Source organism: Protobothrops mucrosquamatus, unplaced genomic scaffold, assembly GCF_001527695.2.
Source record: "Protobothrops mucrosquamatus isolate PMUCROS unplaced genomic scaffold, P.Mucros_1.0 scaffold2474, whole genome shotgun sequence".
Taxonomy (NCBI): Eukaryota; Metazoa; Chordata; class Lepidosauria; order Squamata; family Viperidae; genus Protobothrops; species Protobothrops mucrosquamatus.
This window is the reverse complement of record NW_015388544.1, coordinates 79,161-100,348: the sequence shown is the minus strand read 5'-3', so window position 1 is coordinate 100,348 and position 21,188 is coordinate 79,161. Positions and strand designations below refer to the sequence as shown.

Sequence of the window (21,188 nt, the reverse complement as noted above, 5' to 3'; positions counted from 1 at the left end):
ACCTATGAAAAAATGCTACTTGTAGGGGTCCAGTTTTCTTTTAACAGATGCTTGTATTAATTGTATGAAGGAGGATTGCTATCCAATATTTTTGCTTATGTTTGGAACTGTGGTTTTGGGAAGTTGACCTTGGAGGTATGTGGAATAGCTAGGTAAAATACAGTGAAACAGGCTCCATACTAAAGAAATATTCTTTCAAAAGGCTTTTTTGATATACTTCAGAGACTGTACAGAACCTGACCCTCAGCAATTTTAAGACATGTTGACTTCAACTCCCAGAATTCCTCCTGGCTGATTGGGGAACCTTTTTAAAGTTGCCAAGGCTGAGAAGCACTGAATTAGATGCTGAACAATCATTTCCCCATTTTTTTCCTCAAAAGTAAATGACGTATTTAAATGATTAACTGAAATCTGGAAAAAAAATAGACTACACCACAACTCTCTTGGGATAAAGTAAATTTATTTTCTTTTCTTTTTGCTGTTTATCTTATCTAATTCACAGCTTTGTAGCAAAAAGGAAAGACTAAACTCTTCACTGAAACAAACTGAGAAAAGATGCTAGTTAAACAGTTACAACAGAGTTAATATGCTATTTTCCCACCTGGTATTTCTGCTATTACAGGAATCTGTTCCTGCCTTAAATGTTGTGTTGTTTGAGACCTTCTAGCTGCATTAATGCACAGTACTATATGGAGTACCTGCTTATATGTTCTGTGCAAATCATTCCTCACAACTATAGATTATCTAGGAAACTCAAGTGTTTAGAGCAAGTTAGCTGCTGGCTGCCTGAATACTAATTTTTAATGTATCTGTCTTTGAACATGTACACTATGAAACATATACCCCCAACTTGCATTTAGAAAGAAGATAAAATGTCATTAGATATTTAGGATGCAGTCCAGACTTTTTAAGATGGGTGCTTTGCCACTTTATTAAGATGTTGTAGCTTTTATGTTTCAGTCCAGGTAGCCCAGTAGTGTCTCAAAGAGCAAACAGAAGCTGGAATACTTGCAGGTTTTCTGCTATTTAGTGGGACAAAAATGCAACCAGCCAAATACCTGAATTCTACAGCAACTGATATACACAACAGTCCTCCACAGCAGAACCATTAATGTAAAGAAACACATTCACCACACAAACACAAAAACTTAATGGCATTTTAAAAACACACACCTCTTGTACTGAAGAAATATGTTCGCATGCAATCCAAATACATTGCATATACAACCTACAACAACTTGCTCAGACATCAGCCAGCACACAAAACCAAACACTTCCCACACATTTTAATAATGCACTCTGCAATTCACTCTGGCCACTTCATTTCTATCTCCTTTCTTTCAAAATAAATATCTTCTAAAGATAAAGTTAATATATTTGAGGAAATAAGAGAAAAACCTTCCAGAATGGGACATTCTTCGAAGTACATAATCTTGATGCATCTACCTTACCATTCTATCAATAATCAGCAAATTCCATTTTGCTCTCTTTGCATCAAGATTTCTAGAGCAACCTAGAGGAGCATGCTTACATTTCCAACTAAAGAGGTATAAGTACAGAAAACAACCTCAAATCAAACAAATAACCTGAATCGCAAGAGAACATTTTACATTCCACGTGAAAAAATGGTGGAGCTTCAGTGTAACACACTGAAAGGAGGAGGAGTTTAACTTTCTAAGGATTATGTCCATGTGACCTCATTTGCAACAATTCTTCTCATTAAGAAAAACATATATTATAGAACCAACTAATAAAACCTGGCCACACTTTTATTGCTGAACAAGTTTTACTACAAATTATGAAAGCATCCCAAAATGCACTCATCTTAAATGTGTGCACGCACATACACACCTAAATATACATACAGTATTAAACAGTAAAAAACACAAAGTAGTCCAAGTTATCAATCACTTGCAACTGCTGATGCCAAAAGAACATTTAAATTATTGCGTATCAAGTCACCATCCTCTTCCAGTTAAAATACTGAAAAAGGAACTTGAAGAGGATGCAAAATTAAGATTCACTCATTCACATAACTAATAACACACTCCATATATTTTTCCTCACAAAAATACTTCCTGCTTCTGTAATTTAACTTCAAACACATTCAAATAAGAATTGGCTATATTTTAAAATGTCATTTGATATTTGGCTATCTACAAAACAAACGTTTTTGCAGCCTTTCAAGTAAGCATTTAAGGGTTTCCTTCAGCCTGTTTGATTTCAGCTGCCAACAATGTCATGAAAAGAGGAGGCAGTATTGCCCAGAAATCACACACAAGCTACAGAACAAGATGTCCTAACAATAGAAGAGAACCAGTGAATTGTTCATTATTTTTGAACATGGCAAAAGGTCAAAAGAAAGGACCAGAATCAAAACTGCTTTAAGCTTATCTGAGTTGTCAACAAATCATGTACGGCAACTTCCAACTGGTTTGTTCTTCCAGCTGTTTCAAGTCACTAAGTTATACATGAATTAGCTTTTATGTTTAAAGGTTGATTACAATATCATTTGTTCTTCTGATATGTATACATTGTCTGGTGTAGTTAAGCTCACAGTCAGATACTGCTAGACCAATGTTTCTCAACCTTGACAACTTTAAGGTATGTGGACTTCAACTCCCAGAATTCCACAGCCAGCAATGCTGACTGTGGAATTCTGGGAGTTGAAGTTCACATGCCTTAAAGTTGTCAAGGTTGAGAAACACTGTGCTAGACTAATAATGAGGTTTTTAGCTTTTCTGTGGAGGAAAAACCAGAACTGATGTCACAAACAGTAGATGAAATCTAAATAGGGAACCACTTTCTGAAAACCGTAAATTGCAGCACCAACTTTCCCAGACAGCACTGACCACATACACATTTCCTTCACAAACACATGTGCCATTTAAAAAAAAAAAAAAATCCTTGCATTTGTCATGCTGCTTGATTTTGTTACCTTAAATGACAGCACAAAATACATGCAAAATTCTCAGCTTCTGCTTGGGTTTTAAATCTTCCCAGTTTGCACCCAACAGCTGAATAACTTGCAATTATAGGAACTGAAGTTATTTAGTCAGTTGCTGTGAGACAAGATGCTTATCAAAAAGCTGACTGCAAAGAACAGGATTCTCATGGGCTTAGCTGGATGAAGCAAGTAAACATGTAGTAAAAGTTCACTTACTTCAAATGCCAGAATGGTCATAACTTGAAATTCTCAGAACCAAAAAAACCAGTTTCAATATTGTGGCAAGAGAGCACTGGGCATAAATCTAACCAAAAATGTCTAATATAAGTTATATTCACTGGTGTTTGTATTATGGTGCCTAGTACTCTTAAAATAACAGGGAAATTACAGTATTAGAAAACAGGTATTCTGCTGTCTTAACAGTATGTTCTCTGCCACCCTAAGAGCCTTTGGAGCCAAAGCATACCCCCCTCCCCAAAAATCAATTGTGATTAATTGTGTAGATTTCACATTTCAAACTGAAGCCACAATATAAAGTAACTCAAACAATGAGCCAATTGTTTACTCCCACAGCAAAGTATCTCAAAGACTTCAGTAAGAAAAAAAATAAGGAAGTCAATAATCAGGTGGTATTTCTGGCCTGTGTTCAGTAATGTTTTGATTAACATTAAAATACTCCAAAGCCAGAAACACACATTAACAGGGGATCCTACATATAACATGAAAACTGATGGTTAAAACACATATAGGTAGGGCCCCAAGTTTATTCAACTTTACTCTGAATACCTAGTAAGAGATAAGCACAATGCACTTATTTGCACAGTGCAAATAAGAGGAAGAGTAGATTTTTTTCCTAACAAGTGAATGGTATAAACAGCTTTTTGGCATGACTCTGTCATTCCTTTCTCTGCAGAGCTGTGAATAGATCGTGTCTCTGTAGACAAAACAGAAAAAGGCTTGTGTTCTTTTTGCGCTCCAAGGATGAACAGGAGGAAAAAGAAAAGAATGAGGTGGACAAGGCATGTAAAATTTCTTGTGTATAAAAAAATACTTCCCAATATGGGAGGCTGAAAAATGTCATGAGTCGATCTTGCTATCATCCTGTGCATGCTTCTCGATATGTCCCACTGCATCCTAGAAGCAGAAACAAAAGAGGGTTGGTTTCAATCAGCTCAGATTTTTATACTCCAACGACCTATAAAAAAATTAAACACATCAATGACCAGGCCAGTGTACATCCAAGATTTGGGACAGCACTAGTCAAAGTGGAAATTTTCTTATTAAATTTCTTATATCCTTAAGTTCTGACCAGCAAGTTAAAAGCATCCCCATGCTTTCACTGAGCAGCTTTAGCTTTTATTTGATTGGTCTTTGTGAAATGTTCTATGATATGTTCACTAGTTGTTTAATGAACTGTTTAGTACATGCATGACCAATGTGTAAGTAACATATATGATAGAAAAATATCTTATAAGGCAATCCAATGAAGGCCTGAGAAGAATAATTGATGACAGAAAGAATGCTGCTGGGCTCACAAAGAAAGAACAGAACAAGCGGGGAAAGAGGGGGAATCTAAAGAGAATATGTCAACAGCTAGTACATTTTTTAGTACTTCTATAGTCTGCAGAGAATAGGAGAATTGTAGATCAAGACCCTTAAACTGGTCTCTTTTCCAGTTACCACTATCGAAGAATCAACACCAGAGTAACAAGGGCACCAGACATTTCTGACACTACATCAGGAATAGATTTTCCTCTCCTCTCTTCTGTGTTTCCTTATAACACAGTGGCAACAGGACTGCCAGTTAATTGTGCACCTTTTTTTCTCAAAAAAAACCCCCCACATATTAAAGTTTTTGTAGATCACTCTCTTCCCAAGCTGCAAGAACTACACTCCAAATAATTACTTCATCTTTCATCTTTTATCCAATTTCTTTGCTACATACCTGTTTGGAGCTTTTCCTGGAGGTGAAGAAGGCCTCACAATTTTTCCAGCGACACTTCAGAGTTTGAAAATTTGGATTTGTGTGGTCATTTAACAAATGCTGTTTCAAGTGGTCCACAACTCCAAATATAAGTGAACACCCATGCCACTGATAAAGAAAATAAATAAAACTGTTAGAAAGAGGGAATGGCAATGACATAAAACCAGTTAACAGAAGAAAGGCTAAAAGCTAGTGGAGACATTAAGAATGGAACCATTTTTCTACAGTTCATAAATCTAAAAAAGAGAAAAATAAGAAAATATTGAACTAGAGGAACCTTAATTAGCATGACTTAGTAAAAGCTAGCTTTGTAAAACCATAAATGGTACATTCATTCATTCATTCATTTTTGTCCACAGCACTCCATTCAGAAATTTTTCCCAACATCAACTCTGAAATAAGTTGGGTTGAGAGAAAATGGCTGACCCCAAATCATCCAAGGAGCTCCCAAGGTCTCCTGGGTCTTATAACATCTTAACCCCTATACTGCACAGCTTTGTGTAACACAAAGATTTTCAATCCTCCATTGACACTGCAAGTGTCATGGTTCCAACGGATGAAACTCTTCAGAGAACTTTGAGGCATTGTCTACCTTAAAGAATCTTTATTTGAGAAGCATAGCATCGGCACCAACACAGTTGAAGCCAAAAATTGGATCCCCCTCCCCTGAGCACATAGTATCAAAGCACAATTCCCTCCTCCAATTAACAGTCATAAATCACATTCTCCAATTAGTTTGAAATGCAGGCTTTCCCTCCAGACCGGCCAATTCTTATCATCTCTTATTTCAATAATCTTAGGTCACACACTAGGTCCAGTATTGTTATTGTCTAGCTGAACTCTCATACACATTCCTCCCCCCAGCATCATCTAACTCTAGCTCTAGCTCTAAAAGTAAAACATAAGAAGAAAATAGTTGCATCTCCAACTGTTGTCAAAGCAAAAACATCCGATGTTAACAGCAAGTAGGAATAGGACTGAAGTAACCAAAACTGTAAGACCACTTCAATCCACATATAGGAAAAAGAAGAGAGTCAAATGATAAACGTGAAGTTTTTGGTCATTCTGAAAGACATCACATATATAGTCTTACATCACATTTATAGTCTTGAGTTTTCTGAACAGAAACCTGGCAGCAATTGTGCCAAGTTTGTTCCATCCCTCTAAGATACTACAGGCAAGATCTTTACACCTTTCATCCAAAAAGAAAAAACACTTCATGCAGTTATCAGAGACGGAACACTTTCCGCTCCAGAATACAACATTATATAAAGGAACTATGACGTTCCTCCATGCTGAAGATGGGAGAGAACTGAGGGATCAAGTACTGGTCTTCTCAAAGCACCCATTTTAACCTAAGGATTGCTTGAAGGGGAGGGGCACCAGCTCCTGCTTTTTCAACTTTCCACACCACACTTGGTTTGTCTCTCTTGGGAATACTTTGATTACTTAAAAGTACCAGAAGCCCTACATTTGCCCAGGGGATTCCACCAGGAAGAGTGAGGTTTACCTCTCACTGTCATCATAGTAGTGCCTTCACAACATAAACAGTTCCATTACCTGAAAAGTATGCTTCCCTTGCCCTGATGGGGGGGATGATGAACTAGTGAAAAAGAGTCCTGTTTTCAACAGCTTCCTTAGGATGTAAATGAAAGTCATCTAGGGATGGGCAGATAGACCCTCCAGCATCTTTCTGAGCCCACCCTCCCAAAGAATAGAGTGGGTGGAGTCAAGATTTTTGGCCATTCCTAAATGAAGACTAAACTTAGGAGTTTAAAGGCTACTTGAGATTTATCTGGAACCTGGAATGAACTGATTGTTTTCCATTAGTAGGTAAAGAATCTGATTCAAATTTGGCTTAGAGAGTTTATTTATAATATTTGATACCTTGTGCCTAGCCTGCCTTTTACAGTGGAATTTCTTACAACTGCCCAACTCCAATTTTAACTGCTTCAACTATATGGCTTTATTGACATTTTTATCCTATTTATGTTACATTTCTGTGGATTCAACAGGTTTCAAGTATTACAAACAACTGCATGAACTTCAGAGTCTAAAAGAGCAAAAATGCTTTTGTCTTTACCCAACAACGATAATTCTGCATCAGGTTAAGCCGCACGGCTTGGATACTACCATCATAGCAACCTGTGTAGATCTGAAAGAGGAAAAAAAGAATTCTAGAATTAAAAGAATAAAACGACATGGATATACCAAATGCAGTAGTCACTGGCACTATGATTAGATTATTTCTTTTTTGTACAGTAGCTTATATATTTTAGTGATAAAAAAAACAAAATGTTGAAATTAATTTCTATACAGTCCTTTATCACTCAGTTCATAATGGTTGGATTAAGGGAAGCAATTCAATCAGCATACTGTATACTGAAGATGTGAAAAACCCTTTAGTATGAACTTTTTTTAAAAAAAAACCTGAGATATCAATAACAGTAAAACAGCTAGTATATCTATGAAAATAAAAAATAAGTATGAATTGTAAAACTATTTTGCCAAAGAAATCAGTAGTAATATTTAGAAAATATACATTAATATGCAACCAACGAATGCAAGATCGTCAATTGAATAAAGTCCCTCAGTTACTCTATGGACTTATTAAATTAAGTTCTGTAACTAAACAAGTGGTTTAACAGTACAAATATCATTAAGTGTTTGAATGGTGCTAGTCTCCTCCTGGGAAATAATTTTTGCATGCAGTCAATGGGATAACAAATTATAATGATGCCATTCAGGCTATGGAGGCATTCTACGGTAAGTGCCCAATTAAAAAAATTAAAAAAACAAGACACACACCTGGGTTACTACAGAAGTGAAAAACATATAACCTAGTTACTTAGGCTGTTGGTTAAACTAGAGTTGCTGTGCTTTTCAGATTTCAGCTGGTTTAGTCATCTCAAATGTTAAAAGTTTATTCAAAAGTTATCTGATGCTTTTCACAGGTTGAAAAGAGTTGGATAAAATTGTATTATTTTATCACAGTTCAGTTGTTTTAAAATATCCAACTGGGATAATTTTTAATACTGGGGGGGGGGGGGAAAGGAGTGCCAAATTTACATAAATACTACTAAATACAGTCCCTTACCCCTGGCCATCCCACAAGGGCAGATAAAGGTTTGGGGTCCAATCCAACTGCAGGGCATTAGATTGGCTTCTTCTGATCTGTGAATTTACTTATGTCTTTTGTTAAAGCCTGGCTAGAATCCAGAATCTCCTTATGCACATAGAGAAGTGGTGATGTCAGATGACTAGTTTGATGTTCCTAAATATAAGATACAAATGCCTGCTTATCTTCCCCCAGTTGACAGATACTCCTCATTGGGTACTCTAGTGCAGGGGTCCTCAACTTTGGCAACTTTAAGACTTGTGGACTTCAACTCCCAGAATTCCTCAGCCAGCAAAGCTGGCTGAGGAATTCTGGGAGTTGAAGTCCACAAGTCTTAAAGTTGCCAAGGTTGAGGACCCCTGCTCTAGTGGGTTTGAGGACATTTGGCTCTTTAGATACAACTTCTAACAAATTCATAATTGCTTTACAGTCCTATTTCCCAACCAGAGGGAACCAAGCGTCAAGTTCCTTGCAAAACACTATCATCAAAGCAAGCAAGAATAATAATCTATTTCCGGATAGCCATAATCATAAGAGGAAAATCCCTATTACGGAAAAGGGAAAACAAAGTGTTACCATGCTCTTATGAATGGTCATGCACATAATCATATCCGAATGTCCTCCATAGACTTGTAAACGATCGTGAGACTTGGTGGAAAAGAGGGGGGGGGAAACAAAGAAAATAAGCCAATAAGCATATACCTAAAGATTTTAGTAAACTGCATGTAAACAAATGTAAGAAAAACAAAACAACCTGCTTCTTTGCCCCACAATTCTAGTTCGTTTATTTTAAATACTCATTTCCAGCCACAGACTCTCCCAGAAGAAGAGTTATCAAACAAGTCATTTCTTTCTCTAAAAATCACCTCACACACTTTCAGAATGTGTGGCAGGCAATGTACATAACCTAGGACAGTGGTGGCGAACCTATGGCGAGCCCTCTCTGTGGGCACACGTGCTGTTGCCCCAGCCTCGCCTCCCCCCACGACCTCCTCCTCTCCAGCAGCACCCCTGAAGGAGAGTCACCCCTGAGCGTGAGCAGCGCAGCCAAGGACATGGCAGCCAGGCAGCGTAGACAAGACTCTGCCCTCACGCCCCAACGTGCATAGTTGATGCTGCAGGGCGTGGGCAGAGGGCGTGGCCGCTGTGGTGCTGCTGGGCTGCCTGGGCGATCTGTGGCGGGCCCTGGAGGCGGTGAGTGGCCCTGCGGGCAAGCAGGGTGGGGCGGAGCGTGGGCGAGGCAGGGGGTGGAGCGTGGGCGAGGCAGGGGGTGGAGCAGGGGCGGGGCAGGGGGTGGAGCAGGGGCGGGGCCAGTTTTTGGGCACTCGGTCTCTAAAAGGTTCGCCATCACTGACCCAGGACTTCACAGCAACACTGTTATCTCATGGCAAGTAAGTTCAGCATGCAAAACAAACAACCCAGCCGTTATTCTTCCTAGAGAAGATTAGACCCCGAAGTTTGCGCAACTCCTACAGGACTTCCTTAAAACCCAGTTCAGACCTAAAAGGGTTGCTTTGAATTAGAACTCATGAAATATTTGAAGAGGAATACATCACTTGGGATCAAAGAAAAACAAAGGATATCATTTACAAAGATAATTATCACATTCCACTTTAAGTAAAATCAGTTAGGTTTTTACCTGCAACTCATATACTCGAACACACTTGTCTAAACAGGCGGTTACCATTACTTTTCCCAGGATGTTCACAACAGTTACTGCATGGCTATGCCCCTTGTATATCCGTACCAGCTCCCCAGTCTGCAACAAGATGATCAGGATAAATGGGTACCCGCAGAGCAAGCAAATTGATTGTTTCTACTAAATTCTTATAGACACCTTCCTTTTAAGAACAAAATCTTAAAAGAGATTTGTCTTCTTTAGTTTATATTGTTCATGAAGTGAGCATTGTAAGAAAGATTGTTAACTGTCTAGCGTGAACAACACTTTCATATAGCCACTGGGGATCAATCTTTATGTATTTTGTGTAAAAGCGTGTCCTTATCAACCATCATTCATAAAAAGAGATGCATCTTAGAATTTATATTTATCTATTCTATTCTGTTCTGTTCTATTATGTTCTGTTCTCTACTGTATTCTTATTCCATTCCCATTCCTATTTATTTATTTATTGAATTTGTATGCGCCCCTCACTCTACCAAGCAACTCTGGGTTGCTTACAATGTCATAATTAACAGAATAAAAACAATTACAAGATTAAAACATTAAAACATCAGATAGTAAAAATTAATACATTAAAATCCATATAAAAATGGATAAAAAGAACCAATGCAGAGGCAGAGTAGAGGTGAGATCTTGTATTCGTCTACTACAGTAGCCTTCTCCAAAATGGGATGCCCCTACCAGGGTCCCAAGTCAGTTGGCAATGCCAGTTTTTCAGGCTCTTTTGGAAGGCCAAGAGGGGGGGGGGCAGATTTCAGCTCAAGGGGCACGATCTTCTGCAGCAGAAAGGCTCCTTTCCTTTACCCGCCAGTCAATTCCTTGGCTGACGTGATCCAGACCATGCCCCTTCTGCCTCCCGGCTTGCTTGTGAGTCGCCTGTGATCCTCACTTAATGATGGCAATAGGGAGTGCCTATTGTCGTCATTATGAGATGTGGTCAGGTGATGTTGTACTTTATGACCGCATTGTTTAGTGATGAAAATACCAGTCTCAATTACTGTTGTTTTTCGTGGATCATAATATAATAATAGCTATCTGATGGATTTCTTCTTAAAATACTGTATCAAGCCATTGTTTCCACATATCTAGATGAAACAGGGCTAGTAGAGTATTTTTAAACAGGCAGAGTTCTCTAGTCAAATAAAAAATATAGTGCATGAAACTCTCCTAAGGCAATTAATTTTTCTATTTCTCAGAACCTCTACAGTCAAGATTCAAGTTTCAGCATTAGGTGTTTCTCTCTGGGAACACTTGTTTAAAATTAGTGTAAATGGATTATCGACACTAATTTAACAGTAAATTATTTTGTTAGAAGTAAAAGTGGTATGAAGAATTTCATGGATTAAAATGAAATGACTTTCGAACAACTTACATGTATGTTGTGGGCATGGACAGATTGGTCACTGGAACCACTGAAGACCAGATCATTTACAACCTTGGAAGATCAAACCAACAGCCAGATTACATACAATATTTAACCAGAAATACTTCATTTCTTACCAGCCCTCACATTTAATTGCCACAATATAATTACAATGAATGAATCATGTCTAGGGAACGAATTACAAAGCCAATCTGAGCACCGGCTGGAACAGAACTGCATTAAACTCAACCCAGTTACTCGCATACCTAGTCAATACCAAGTTCAGTGGTGTTTCAAAATAACTATTATCTATTACAGGGAAGGTTTTTTTTTTACATCTCCAACTGATTGATCTGCAGGGCATCAAAGCCTCCCTCCAAAAATCCCACATCCTCTCCCAGCTGGCATGCTGGCAAGCAGCTTTCTGCTCTAGAACCTTCTTTTCCAAAGAGAAAAGGCAAAGTTAGTGAAACATAATAGGAGACATTCTATCTGAAGCATCTACAAGCAAAAGTCTAGAGCAGTGATGGCAAACCTTTTAGAGACCGAGTGCCCAAACCACAACCCAAAACGGTTGGGAGAGATCCAGGGGGTCTCTGGCGGATGGGGCGATGGGCAGGAAGCCCAGCATAGATGGGGGGGAGGCACGCAATCCTAACTGGGACTGGGGGGCCATGGTACTGATGGGGATCCGGCTTTCCCTGCTCGGGGTGGCCTTTGGCTTGCTGGGTGTGGGCGTACTCTACCACCTCTACTCAAGCTTGCTAGCTGGCCGCTTCGCCTCCTTTGTGCTGGGTGGGGCTGCCGCTCCGGGTGGTGGCGACGGCCTAATGGACGTGCACAAGCTGCTGGCAGCGGCAGTGCGCGTGCCCACAGAGAGGGCTCTGAGTGCCGCCTCTGGCACACGTGCCATAGGTTCGCCACCACTGGTCTAGAGTGCATCCACCCAGAGGATAGTATTTAGTCTCTCCTGTTGGAAATGCCTTTGAAATACAATCTCCCTGAGAAGAGCTGCTTCAGAGTGCCTTTCACTGAGAAAGGTTGATGTGAACATGAACGCAAGTCTTTATTGGACCTGCAGGAGAGACTTTGGCACAGTTCTGGACTTTTGATTGAATTCTTTTGGCCTACGCTTGATATATAAAAGGATTTGCTTGCCAAAAATAAGAATGTGATAGTCAATCTTCACACTCGAATCAAATCGTTATTATTTACAATAGTTCCTCTTATCTGTATTGTGCAATACAAATACAAGAAAGGACATAAAAGAACGCGGTAGTTAAAGCTGAGGTTTATACAAAAAGAACAGAAATGAAGAACCATAATTTTGTAATGCTGTATTCAAGAGCTACAGACATGGAATTAAATATAAAAAATTGAGTCGCAAATTAAAATAAAGTTCAAGTCAAGGTATGGTATCTGGTTAAAAATTTGCTTTTTTTTTTTTTAAAACAACCACATACATAGGAATAAATGGCCTGGTAACAGTGTATATTAAAATAATGTTAGATTTTTAAATGGGGAAATTTAACCAGTATAAAAACTACAATTACAAAATTAAGATTCCTGGTGATTTCATGGTTATGTTTTTAGGAAATAATAGGGAAGTAATTTGCTACTGCCTTCTTTCAGATTTTTTTAAAATTTCAATTCTGATGGGATTTCCTGGTTGTTTCACATCCAAGTACTAACCAGGTCTGATTCTAATCAAAAAAATTTTCAAAACTATGTAAGTGCTGCTATCTAAATAGGGCCATACAATATTTAACTTCATTCATAAAAATATAATTTCCAAATTACAGAACTAATAGTTCCATTCCAATCTATACTGGTCCAACCTCACCTCAAGCATTATGCCCAATTCTGTCCAGTACATTAAGAACTCAGACAAAATAAGAAGGATGATAAGGGACTGAATACTACGTCCTTTGAATAAAGATGGGGTGAACAAGTTATCTAAGAAGACTATGAGTTCCGTTTACTGGATGTATTCAAGAAGACCCTAAATAGATATTTCTTGGGGAGGGGGGGAGTTAAGGTTAGAGAACATCAAGGTTAGAGTTGGACTCAGTCTAAATTGCTTCTTCTATCTCAACAATTCCATTGATTTTCAATGAATAGAACAGTGATGGTGAACCTATGGCACGCGTGCCAGAGGCAGCACTCAGAGCCCTCTCTGTGGGCACACCTGCCGCCACCGCCAGCTCAAGCAAGTCCATTAGGCCACTGATGGTGCCCGGAGCGGCGGCCCCACCCAGCACAAAGGAGGTGAAGTAGCTGGCTAACAAGCTCGAGTAGAGGTGGTAGAGCACGCCCCCATGCGCTCGCTGGCCTCTGTGTACGGGGGCTGATGATGTCAGGCAGCAGCCGTCCCTGCCTCGCCTCGCCCCGCAGCAATGGCACCCCTGCCTCACCCCGCAGGACGAGCCTCCTGACCACTGCCCCACCCACCGGAGACCCCCTGGATCTCCCCCAATCCTGCCCAGCCCCCACAGGAATTCCCCCCCCGAGCAACATCAAGGTGGCCATGCCCACTCCAGCCACGCCCACTCAGTCTGCCATGACCACTGCACCCATGCCCACCCAGTGGGCCACGCCCACGCCCCTGAGGGCACTACAATGCTGATGCGGCCCTGGCACTTTGCGATAAATAAGTGGGTTTTGGGTTGCGGTTTGGGCACTCGGTCTCTAAAAGTTTCGCCATCACTGGAATACAACATACAATATGAGGAAGACTCTGAAAAAATATGAGAAGATAATAATTATCAGAATAAGATGGTAATGGGATATCCAAGGAGAAAGTATCCAGTAGGCAACTGAAGAAGCTATCTTAGAGGTGAAGCACTGATGTAATCAGAAGTGATACTGAAAGCAATGGGTTTTCTGGAAATCTAAAGGACTGTGTTGCAAAAGAAAAACAAGTGGTGAACATATCACTGAAGGATCTCAACAGGGAACGAAGAAATCAGTGGAAATCTGTGTTTATCTCTGGCGTAGCTCAATTAATAAAAACATTCAGGAAAATATAAAAATATACTTATATTAGAGAAGATCCCAGGTTCAATTCTCATTATTTTGATTGGGCTAAGAAAGGCTCATCTGAAGTCTTTGAAACAATATCCAAACAATAATTGAGTTGGATGACCCAAAACTCTGATTATGTGTAAAGCAGCTGTCTCTCATCTTACTTCTCCTCAGAACTGATGAAATAGCATCAAGCAAGAAGAATGGAGTCTCATTTACAAGTTACGAATTGTTTCAAAGGGCTGCATTTCAATAAAAACTCTTCTTTTTAAGGCACTTGCCTTCATACACAGAACTGTTTTGCTGTGACCTTCAAGGGTTCGGAGCAGTAGTCCATTTCGGGCATCTCGCACACTAATTGTACAATCGTAGGATCCCACAATCAGGAGTCGTCGTGCCCCTTCCTGTGCTGTAGCCAGGCAGCTAATTGCCCTAGGACCGTGACACTCAAAAGTCTCAAGTTGTTGGTTGTTCTGGGGGAAAAGAAAATACAACCCAAACACAAGTTAGGGACACAATTATTTCCCTCCAGATCCAACAGCACTAAATCCTCCTCCTTCTGATTATATGAATGCCTTCCCCCAAACTCCAGATCCCTGTATAACTGGACTTGTAAACGATATTTTTTTTTTCATTAAGAAACAGTGTTCTTTACTTTGTATGGAGTGAATTTCTTTTAAGATATACTCTGCTCCATAGCAAATACTTCCATAATTTTAATTTTGAAAAGAAAAATAATTCAAAGAAACAGAAAAGTGTGCATGGACTCCTTCCACAGTAACTACTTCCCCCAGACAAGTCTGATTGTGCTTATGCATAATTGTGCTTATGTCTGATTGTGCTTATGCATCAACCAACCTCTGACTGTGCCCAGGTAGATCTTCCCCTTGTTTCTTTAACTACGGAAGTTGGATGCAAGTTGAACTTCCAACGTTATTTGTCCTTTTCAGTTATCACACGATACAGCAGCCTTTCTTCTTGGAGATTAGCCATGTTTACATCTCTTATACTGACCTTTATATTAAAAGTGATCACATTTCCATTTGCAAGGCCGGCATAAAGGATCCTCCATCTACTGTGCAGGCAAAGCACCCGGTCATCCACTTTAAACTGATCAATAAGTTCTCTTGTCTATTAAGAAAAAAAAAAAAAGCAATGTACACATAGTATTGCCTTGACTTCTGTAACTAAATCACTGCCATGAATTTTATCAATCTGAGACCAAGGAATGCGTACAAATAATAAAATTATACAAATCATTCGGCTTAAATAATTATTTAAATTGCAATCCAAGTATAGTATTGTCACTTTGCATCGGTGAAAATGTTTTTATTTCCGGAAGCCACCTCACATTTTTAGATGCATAGAAAATGCTTTAAGATCCACAAAGCTGAAGAAATATCAAGACTCCAAAATGTCTGGGAAGGTTTACCAATGCCAATCCTAACACTCATGATTGGCATACGGAGCAAATGAACAAATTCAGAATTACAAAAGGCAATGCATTTTCCTCCTGGTTAATTAGTTGCGTCAACATAATCTCTACACTTACTTTGATGTTATAGCAATTTATATTGTGATCACTGGAGCCAGAGTAGAGTGCTACATTTTTTCCTGCTGTCTGAATTACCAGGAGGCAGTTGACTTTGGAAGCGTGCCCTTCAAAGACACCCACACATTTCCTGTTCTATGAAAAGAAGAACAACATGTGGTCAGATTATACTTAAATTAGGATGGGCAACTTTTAAGAGGTAGAGATCACCCTTTTGGAGAGAAATCAAGGACCATGCATGGGATCATGGGGTTTTTGGTTTGTTTCTATCTTTATTAAAATTATTTTGGGGCTTGTACCTCAGCTTCTGTGTATTTCCCACCTCCAAAGTAGGAAGCCATGTTACCAGTTCTTGTCACTTACAATAGAGAGGCAGCTCTTAGAGATATAAGAAATTTAAAGTGCATATGGAGCTACAGATATAATAGTTCTTGACTTACAACCACTTAGTGACTGTTCGAAATTACAACAGACCCTTTCAAAAGCTACTTATGACTCAATTTCAAAGTTACGATGGCTGCAACACATTCCCACAGTCATATGATCGCATTTTGGGCACTTGGCAACAGGCTCACTTTTGCAGCATCTCATAATCATTCAACCGTGATTTTTTAATGCTTTTTGCAAGTTTCTGGCATTTATTTATTTTTCCAACAAAAAGCACCCATAGAATAAAAGTGGATTCACATAATGAATATGGTGTTTACTTAATGTCTGCTCCAAGAAAAAAAAAGGTTGTAAAATTGGGCCCGGTCAATTAGTCACTAACAACTGCAATGATTTAAGATCAATTTCAGGCTCAACTACAATTGTTAGTTGAGGACTACCTATATATAGTCCCAAACTAATATTGTCTTCTAGCAAGTTCCATCATTCCTTCAAGAGCTGCAATTTCATATGAACTTAAGCTCTATAAGAAAATTTCTGATACCACTTTTTCATGAAGTAGCATGCATATGTCTGCAGAATCCTAGGAACAATTATTTTGTATTTCTATCACTGGTTTCTTTTTCTAAGAGAGACGTTAAGTATCATATGGCATTCACTAGATTTGATTAATAGGGTTCTAATAATAAAGTTTCCTTCATCCCTCCCCACAAAACTGAATAGGCTTCAGTTTCATCTGGACAGATGCATTTATCCCAAGGCTGTTAAAAGTTGCAGTCTAAAAAATATTGAGGACCCTACTTTTCCACCTTTGCTAATTATTCCCTCATTTTAATTGCCCCAAGATTTACTTTGAGTCAAAGAGGTCACAATCCAACTATAACCTTTTCAGCAGGTCTACTTACCACTAAGTTATACGCACGGACAGTTCTGTCTGCTGAGCAGGTGTACAACAAATTCCCAAAAATCTGAATGGCATTCACTGAAGCCGAATGCCCCTCAAATATCCCTTCTGTGGGATCCTCATCTTCACCTGGCTCTGAAGACACTTCTGGCAAATACAAATCAAAGTTTGCAATTAAACATCCTATTCATATGAGTGCGCTTGGTCCTCTAAAGTATTGGGTATGGTTAATGGTTCCCCTTTGCCTTCCCACTTGACCATTTCTTCTTCCTTGCACCCATTACCCATTGGAGCATAGTGCTGTCCACACCCACTCTTCAACCTGTGCAAAGGCTACTAGCCTTCCAGGCTGCTTCTCCCAACCCATAATAATCCTCGTAGGTCTGCTCAGTCTCCCTATCTGTCCTATCTAACCCTTCAGCTGAGCAACAAATCAAGTTTGTTTTATTTATTTATTTTATTTATTTTATTTTATTATATTTATATCCCGCCCTTCTCCTTGCGGACTCAGGGCGGCTGACAACCAGATAAAAATACAAAATATCAAACTACAAATTTAAAACTTAATTAAAAGGCAAATATTAATAGTTGGTCTAATTAAAATTATTTTAAAACCCCTCTAAAAATTTTCCCCTAGGCCAGTCCCGCAAGCTGGAATAACCATNCCACAAAGCGAAGGTTGGAGACTGGGCGATAGTTAGCCAATACATCTGGGTCCAGGGAAGGCTTCTTAAGGAGGGGCCTCACCACCGCCTCCGTTTTGACTCTGTTAATTGAAGGAGTTAAGAAAAGGAACTAAACTGCAACTTTATCAAGAAAAAATACAGTATAAAAATGAGCTACCAACATTAATAGATACAGTCTGGAACCATATAGAAAAAGCTTGCCGTCACAACAGGAGTACATTAAGTATGAGGGGGAAAGGAATGGAAATTTATTGCATCACCAGAAGAGAAAAAGCAACATTCTCCAAATACATTCAAACATATGTTACAAATAAATATAGCACCAAAATGGTTAGCTTTGAAAAGTATTTTATTGTCATCTCGTCAAGATTATATTAAATCTCCTCAAAAGTTTACTGAAGCGCATCTCAAATTAGATATTGGTTCCAAGTGATTAAATTCCTTGAGTCAAAATTTATCTCAAAGTAGCCTTTGAGTTCCTTCTTCATACAGAGTAGATACAAAGAAATGCAAAAAGAAATAAGCAATTTACTGGCTAGAAGAAAGATAATTTAACTTTCACCAAACAGATCAAAGAGCAAGCAAACGATGTAAGAAACCTCAAGTTAAAGTCTCAGAAAAAATAAATTGGCATGGGTATTTTGGAAATTTTAGAATATTTTTAAGTGCATAATTAAAGCGGTATGAAGCAACTGAATTCCAAGAAACTACAGCTTAATTTCTCTCCAAAAGATCTTATACTTATTTTGCTGTTAAGAAAACTAATACACAAACAGATGTACCTGATGAGGTTTTTGATCCTCGTAATGACGATATGAATGTCTGAGTCTCAGCCACACTATAGAAGAAAGAGAATGCCACTGACAATTTAAGTAGTTTAGGGGGGAAAAACACCACTACAAAACATAATACTACATTAGAATCTTCTTGGAAAAATATTCAACGAAAAAGGAGCTAAGTCTTTCTACAGAAACTACATCAAACCTTTTCTCAACAATCACAAACTTTATATGAAATGGGATTTTTGTCATACATGGTTTGCTGAATGTGGTTCAGTATGTCAACTTCAATTGTTTTCTAAACCAGGGCTTTTCAACCAGTGGTACGGGTACCACCTGTGGTACATTGGCACCTGGCAGGTGGTACGCGACCATCCTAGAAAAGTGGTAGTGGGGGAGGGGAATGAGCTGAACCGGTAGCAGCACCACACAAGCCTGAGCGAGAGATGGCTGGAGCTGCAGGGCTGTCAGGACTCAGCGGAAGTGCCAGGATCAGCGCCAGGCTCCAGCTGGAGCTTGGCGCTGTTCCTGGCGCTTCTGCTGAGCCCAGAAGAAGCGCCGGTCAGCTGGAATATTGCAGCATCTCCAGGGTCTTGTGATTTACATTCAGATGCTTGGCAACTGATTCATATTTATGACGGTCACAGTGTCCCAGGGTCATGTGAAGTGACCAATACCTGCTGCAACCACCCAGCAGACGGGGGGAATAAAAACTAAACACCCCCACCCCACCCCCGCTGCCAATCCTCAACAGAAATGCTCACAACAATGAAAACCTCGGACAGGAGGAAGAGTGCCGCCGGGTGGGCAGGCAGGTGTCTTGCTCAGCTGTGGCTTGGGGGGCACTTTTTTCAGTGCCATTGTAACTTCGAACAGTCACTAAGCGAACTGTTGTAAGTCGAGGACTACCTGTACTTTATCACTTTTTTCCTTTCTTTTTTTTGGGGGGGGGGTCATCAAGTTGTTGGCACCTTGCTAGGCGACTGGTGGTACTCGGATGTTGCCATATCCTAAAAGTGGTACAATGGGTGAAAAGGTTGAAAAGCCCTGTTCTAAACCATTTCTCAGCTAAAGGTTTCCTGAATACTCCTTTAGAATTCCTAAAGGATTTCTAAATATTAAGAAGACTAATTATATTGCCCCCAAGAATCCATAAACTCTAATATTCTCGGCAGATTAAAAGCCACTACAATGCAGACAGCAATCAGTACAGATATAGTTTGCCGGCTCACCTTCTACCAATGCCATCTTTATAGTTTACTCCAATCTCACTAGTAGAGCTCACTTCGTCATAGCTCGACCGAGATGGCTCTCTCAAAATTTTCTCTGTGGCGCTCAAGGTATCTCTCTTAGAAGGGCTATCTGGTTTCTCACTTTCCGACTCCGAGGAGATGATGGCCACCACTTCCAAAGGAGATTTAGAGACTTCCACAAATTCAAGAGATGCGTCACTGTCATTCTCCTTCTTCCTCTTTCTTTCTTGAGCATCGTCTTGCTTTGGAGGGGTGGATGTTGTTACTTTTTCTCCCTTGGGTATCTTTACGGCCTTTACTTTCCTAAATGGTTTTGAATCACTCACGTCCTGTTCTGTATCACTGTTCTCAGGAACACGGGCTGCTCGGAGGGCTTTCTTTTTTTTCAGCTTTTTCTTCTTCTTGCTTATTTTGAATTCTGTGGTGCCCATCGTACAGATGGCCATCTGCTCAGGCTGTTCAGTTGCCTGCTTATCATTTTCGTTTGTAGCAAGTTTGAAACTAAGTGACTGGCTTTCAAGTGAGCCAGTGCATGGTTTAGATATGGTACTGCCCATTGGGGTTATCTTGTCTTGGGTTTTCAATGAAGATATTGATCCTGAATAAGTAGGGGAAGAATGGTCAGATAACCTTGTCCCCACCATATTTGGAATAGATTTCTGAATATTTTTATTTGCTTCTCGGAAATCAATAAGTCCGGACAATGACATACTAGCAGTGATAACTGGATACAATGAAGGCTGTTGATTTGTATTTCCTAAAGAAAAGAAAATGGAATATTCCTTTTCACCCAATTGAACAATTAACTATTATACTTGAACTTCATTATATATGACTTTTCGTGTCAAATTACAAAAATCAATTCAAGCACTTAATCAGGATATTATTTCATACTCTGGGCCTAATATTAAATTGGCTCCAATTCCTGTAAATAGGATTGAGGCAAATCATTTTCTCCTAGCATGACTTCTGCATCTATGCAATGTAGATAACAATGAAACCCTCTGGAAGATTTTTCTCAAGTTACATGTGGTAAGTCAATTGAAACGCTTAGCTAAGATTGGGATAAAAATAAGCCATAATTAAGCCTGGAAAACCACAACCATGATACAACATTGAAAGGTATCCAAGCTGTTTGTGAAATTCTCAGGAAGACAACATATAAATGCAATACCAACCTATGAGTGAATTGGGCTCTGACACATTTATTTAAATCGATGATTCAAATAAATAGTATCCCTGAGAAAAAAATATTACTTCAATTAAATAATTGGGAATTGTTCTCTCCTTCATCCACGAGCTGAGTCATTAGTGAAAAGTCACAGACTGGTTAAAGTGACACAATTATTGTCATGAACTTACTTCTTTGTCATGACTGCATACTGTATATGCTAAACTCACTAAAGATCAGACTTGCTCACTATACAGACTAGCGGTAGAGGAGTTTTCATCCCAAATTAAGACTCCATAATCACGATGAGAGAGAGAGAGAGAGAGAGAGAGAGAGAGA

The 21,188-nt window shown here is 39.3% G+C and overlaps 1 protein-coding gene across 1 annotated transcript in view; it reads right to left on the bottom strand.

The window, feature by feature from the left end:
• Window positions 1-3,550: 3,550 nt before the first annotated feature.
• The window catches only part of ZNF106 (zinc finger protein 106), a 43,436-nt gene continuing 25,798 nt past the window's right edge, over window positions 3,551-21,188 (bottom strand). The window contains exons 11-22 of the mRNA XM_015825081.1: window positions 19,658-20,435; window positions 18,429-18,484; window positions 16,962-17,107; window positions 15,670-15,804; window positions 15,132-15,248; window positions 14,399-14,590; window positions 11,103-11,165; window positions 9,689-9,808; window positions 8,626-8,697; window positions 7,015-7,086; window positions 4,893-5,039; window positions 3,551-4,081 (exon numbers count right to left, since the gene is read on the bottom strand). Coding sequence (XP_015680567.1) covers window positions 4,025-4,081; window positions 4,893-5,039; window positions 7,015-7,086; window positions 8,626-8,697; window positions 9,689-9,808; window positions 11,103-11,165; window positions 14,399-14,590; window positions 15,132-15,248; window positions 15,670-15,804; window positions 16,962-17,107; window positions 18,429-18,484; window positions 19,658-20,435 — 1,955 coding nt within the window. The 3' untranslated portion in view covers window positions 3,551-4,024. The remainder of the gene's footprint in view (window positions 4,082-4,892; window positions 5,040-7,014; window positions 7,087-8,625; window positions 8,698-9,688; window positions 9,809-11,102; window positions 11,166-14,398; window positions 14,591-15,131; window positions 15,249-15,669; window positions 15,805-16,961; window positions 17,108-18,428; window positions 18,485-19,657; window positions 20,436-21,188) is intronic.